The 4,796-nt window shown below is 38.0% G+C and overlaps 1 protein-coding gene across 2 annotated transcripts; it reads right to left on the bottom strand.

Moving 5' to 3' along the window:
• Window positions 1–231: 231 nt before the first annotated feature.
• LOC129571620 (uncharacterized) lies at window positions 232–2,710 on the bottom strand. 2 transcript variants are annotated; one of them, XM_055451438.1, is made up of 5 exons: window positions 2,541–2,710; window positions 1,660–2,235; window positions 1,364–1,555; window positions 1,141–1,257; window positions 232–1,042 (listed from the first exon to the last, which is right to left on the bottom strand). In XM_055451438.1, exons 2-5 carry the CDS (start codon window positions 2,171–2,173, stop codon window positions 459–461), a joined length of 1,407 nt encoding a protein of 468 aa, XP_055307413.1. In that variant the 5' UTR covers window positions 2,174–2,235; window positions 2,541–2,710; the 3' UTR covers window positions 232–458. The 2 variants fall into 2 exon arrangements, with proteins under 2 accessions (XP_055307413.1, XP_055307414.1); XM_055451439.1 differs by lacking the exon at window positions 1,364–1,555.
• Window positions 2,711–4,796: the final 2,086 nt, after the last annotated feature.

Genomic DNA, 4,796 nt, shown 5'->3' with positions numbered 1-4,796 from the left:
AATGATGCAAAAGTGCTTGGTTTTTGGTCCTCTAAAACAAGCAATTGAAATTTCTTATGTGCAGAAACTTGTGTTGCACGGTGGTACAGTGAAAAATACAACAACAATACAATTTTATCGGATTTTATGGCAGCTTTACTTCTCCTTTTCTGTTGACAGCTATAAGCATTCAAAATTTGATAATTTAGGCAAACGAGACAGTAAAAAAAACAATAAAGATAAGTTCCGATATGTTTCAACATTTATTTTAGAAATACGCAACAAAATGTGTTTTAATTTAAATGGTTTGTGATGATCTTTTATGAATTGAACTGATTGATAAATAATATATAAGTAAAAACGAAAAAAGAAAGGAAAATAAATTTAAAGAAACTAGATTTAACACAGAATTGTTTCATTTTTTTTTGGTTTTTGGCCGATTTTGGCTCAGGCACTTCGAGGTAGCTTTTTCATTGCGTTTAATTGCATTTCTGGAGCACTGGCTTATCGCCTTCATTTTCTTTGTTTGCGGACGAATCAGCATTCGTGTCTGGCTTACGCTTGGCCAACTTGTCATTCAGCTTATTGCATTCGGATGACGATTCAGCAAATTTGGCTTTGAAGAATGTAGCTTCTTTTTTGCTGCGTTCAGAAGCAGCTTGGAGCGCCTTGATTTCTTCAGCCCAGACCTTTTTTTCGGCTTCGAAGTCATCAATTCGTTGCATAAGTTGGGCGTTGAGCTTGATTTGCGCTTGCATCATTTCGTCCGATTTACGACTAACACCTGGTGAAGCCTTGGCTGCTTGCATCATTTCGCTCGATTGACGACTAACCACAGTAGCTGATGGCGGTACCTTGGCAGAAGCACCAATCGGATTCAAATCTGGAATGGGGCGTTGGTGGTTATCAATGACGCCAAAACGAGGGACGCTTTGCATCCACGGAACACTTGTTTGGACGGTATGAACGCACGTTGAACAGTTACAATTCGGATTTTGTTCGAATTTTCCGCGACCAATTGGTTTCATGCAAGGAGTTTGGATGCGATTTGCCAACGAAGACGCTACAAAATAAAAAAAAAACATCGTAATGAAAATCAACGAAATTGCATCTTCATAATAACGAGCATGCATCCAAATAAAATGGCTAACGAAAACTAACCTGATGATGAACGAGATGTTCGTTTTGCTGGTGTTTGCAATGTACCACTAGTGACAGTGTTATTCAATTTTGGTGGGCGTCCACGTGGCTTGGTCGGCGGCGGAGCAGCAGCACTTACTATATGGATAACAAAGAAATATAAACAATATTAGATAAAGAATAATCCAATATAAATGCATGAAAAGAAATAATGATCGGTAATGAAAAATGCGGCACGAATTACCTGATTTTGCACGAAAGGTGCGCTTTGCTGGCATAGCAACTGGCGATTGGACAAAACCATCCCATTCATCATCGTCCGATGCTAGTGTTGGCAATGAACCATGGACAACTGCGTTCAACGCGCCACTAGTAACAGTGTGATTCAATTTTGGTGGGCGTCCACGTGGCTTGGTCGGCGGAGCAGCAGCACTTACTATATGGATAATGAAGAAACATAAACAATATTAGATGAAAAACAATCCAATATAAATGTGAAATGAAGTAATGATCGGTAATGAAAAATGCGGCACGAATTACCTGACTTTGCACGATAGGTGCGCTTTGCTGGCATAGCAACTGGCGATTGAACAAAACCATCCCATTCATCATCGTCCGATGCGCTTGAACTATCGTTTATTTCTTCATAACGACGCTTGTGATGAGCTTTACCAAGGTGGTGCGGACCAACGCCACCAAATCCAAATGGATTTGGATAGTATGGTGATGGCATTGCAAAAGGCAAATAACCGTGGCCATGGCCGTAGCCGTAAGGACTTTGAACAAATGGAAATGGACTGAAGTCACGGCGGGGAGATGGTGAGCGACGACTACGTTGACTATCGCGACGACCGCGTGGACTATCAATACGTGATTGGTGTTTGCTGGTCTTCATTTTGGTGTCAGTAACCGACGAAAATCGAACGGCTTTCGGTGTTGGCTTTGGTCCAGATCGAGGTTTTGGTTCAATTTTGGCTTTCTTGGGACCAACAGGCTTGGCATTGCCCGAAGCCGAAGCCACACGCTTATTTTGGCTTGATCTTGTGTTTACCATGATTTGAGGTTATGCCGATTCGAATTTCGAAGAATTTCAATGAGATTTAAAGCGTATGTAAACTAGGAGAAAAACGGAAAAAAATGTTTTTATTTCATTTCACGGGCATTCATAGAGGGAGAAATATGAAAAAACGCGTTGAATTTAGTTAAAAAAAACTCTTCAAAGTCAAACACTATTCGATTTGTAATAAACACACAGTGTGTGTCACACACGTAACAAAAATATTATAAAAACCGAATGAAAACACAACAATTTTCAATAAAAAATAGAATGCAACAAATTTGAATCAATAAATTGAACATTTTAAACAAAAAAAATCCAAAAAACACAATATTTTGAATCAATTCATCTATGTTATACTTACATGCGTGTTACAGCTCAGAAGGTTTGTGTGGAATAGAAAGTTCCCTCGTTTTGCTGTCATAGCTGTCAAATCGCCGCTAGTTCCGAGAGCTGCGACTTTTTGATAGGTGGCGTCTTGTTGCAAAAGTCAATGAAAAATTACATTGGAAGCATACAAAGCGAGCGCCCACCGATTTTCACAAACATGTCAAATTTTTCTTAAATAAATTTTTTGTCATTTGAAAATGGTCGTGCCATTTTTGTTCGTTTTGCAAACACTTTTTGCAAAGTATCTGTACTTTTGACTCACTTATCGATCCAAATAAGTATGATGAGTTACGCGTAGCAAAATTCCTGAAGCGCAGTAAAAATACGACAAAAATGGCACGACCAATTTCAGTTTTGAAATTGTCGTGCCGTTTTTCGCTTGTTAGGTTATGAACATAAAGTCATTAGTATTGTGATATTGCATTGCGATAAAAAAGGAATAATTCTTCAAACAATCGATTTGATACACAAATAATCTAGAAAATAAAAAGGATTAACAACAATTGTCTTAAAAGTGTTTATTTTTGTTGTATTTCGGATTTTACAATTGGTTCTTTGAGATTTCATATTTTAACAATAGTTTGGAATAAAAATTTGATTAGGTTTCAAATTACAATGGTACCTATCTAAACAATTTTTCATCGCGATCTGGAGTAACATAATTCACATTTGCACTTGAAGTTCCAGTTGTCTCTTAGGTATTTCTTTCGATCTTCAGTAGATGCAAATTTCATATCACCAAGGTAGTTAATAAATAGCTGTTCCCCCGCTTTAATTGGTTTAACAGCCACGCAATAAGTGATATCATCATCATCAATGTAATGGTTCAAGTTTGGATTGCAGGAGTGATTTATACGGCAAAGGACATCAAAGATTGAAACCTGTACACAAAAGCCGCCCTTACTGCATTTCACTTCCTCATCGAAGGAATTGACTGCTATGCTATTTGCGTGGCGATATGACATGGCGAACAGAATTCGCTTCTGCTCTTCAACATTTAGTGACAGTGATTTGAATCGGGGTTGTTGCATGATTAGTTTGACAACACGTCGGGCTATAGTGCTGTTGGCAACGTTGGGCTGTCCTTTTAGCATTAAAATCTCGCCATAATTTGAATATGGTGGGTGGCATTTATGCGATCTTTTGTTGAAAAACAGCAATCCACGGGCAAATTCGAGCAGTGCCGTGATATCAATTACTGCATTACATGCAGTATTAATAATTTGCGTCACAAGTCGAACGATGCGACAGTCGCTACTTCTGAAAGTAAGGTCGCATTTTTGTTGATGCACTTTGCTCCTTTTACATCGATTGCTACAGAACCAAATGTCTATGCAATTTGGACATTGAATTTTGCACTTCGTCACTTTTCCACATTGAAAACATCCTAAGCCGGAGCAAGCCAAGTATACGATACTGGTGAACGCCGGTGTAGCCATAATGCAGTCTCCAGCTTCAATGTTGCTATTCGCAATGAGGTGTTTTCCGAATCGTTTGTTTTTTTTGTGAGAAATAACTTTAGTCATTCCGGGAAATACATCGTCCGCTTCATATTTCAGTTGCTGTTGAATCGATGGAAGTGAAGACAAATCAAGCGGTGCTGCCACTTTGCTCCTAATTGCATGCACCTGGAATCAAAAATAGGATGATTAATCAATGAATATATGTTCATATGTTCATATGCATAATTTTGAAATTTGTAAATCAACTGATATATGAAAGAATTTCAACAGAAAAAAGACTCACTTTTTCAAGGTGCCGGTTGTAGGTGGATTTCGTCGAAAAATTTTTTTTGCATATCATGCATGTCGTTGTTATGTTTAGGTGTTTCGATTTTATATGTTGTAAAAGACTGTGGCGCCGCTTATATTTTTTATCACAAGAATCGCACTGGGCATCTCCTCTGTAAACTATGTGTTTGTCGTATGGTCCTCGTCGAATACCTTTTATGGCGCCCATTTTTATCTTTAATTCAAACACCAGTCTTTTATCTACGTTCTTATTTATACTACAATTTATTGAACACATTTATATCATTTCAATTGAAAAAAAAATACAATTTAAACCATTGAGTACTTCTCAACACAACACCATATTTCAATAATCAAAATGTTATGACAACAAACATCGAGTGAATTTCATGATGACAGTGTTTGTCAATTAGTTCCACTTTGTTCCACTTTGAGTACACAACAGAGTCGCTGCAGTGGCGCTGATGTCGGTCGGTGGG

Source organism: Sitodiplosis mosellana, unplaced genomic scaffold (assembly GCF_009176505.1).
Source record: "Sitodiplosis mosellana isolate CC-2019 unplaced genomic scaffold, AAFC_SMos_1.0 Smas_scaffold_2991, whole genome shotgun sequence".
In the NCBI taxonomy this organism is placed as follows: domain Eukaryota; kingdom Metazoa; phylum Arthropoda; class Insecta; order Diptera; family Cecidomyiidae; genus Sitodiplosis; species Sitodiplosis mosellana.
The sequence above is the reverse complement of the archived record's forward strand: the minus strand, read 5'-3'. Positions and strand labels throughout refer to the sequence as shown.

Excerpts from the sequence above, each read along its gene's own strand:
- LOC129571620 (XM_055451438.1), bottom strand. The coding sequence starts at position 2,173 with ATGGTAAACACAAGATCAAGCCAAAATAAGCGTGTGGCTTCGGCTTCG. Across the intron at positions 1,556-1,659 it reads CACCTATCGTGCAAAGTCAG|TAAGTGCTGCTGCTCCGCCG; the intron begins GTAATTCGTGCC and ends TTATCCATATAG. Across the intron at positions 1,258-1,363 it reads CACCTTTCGTGCAAAATCAG|TAAGTGCTGCTGCTCCGCCG; the intron begins GTAATTCGTGCC and ends TTATCCATATAG.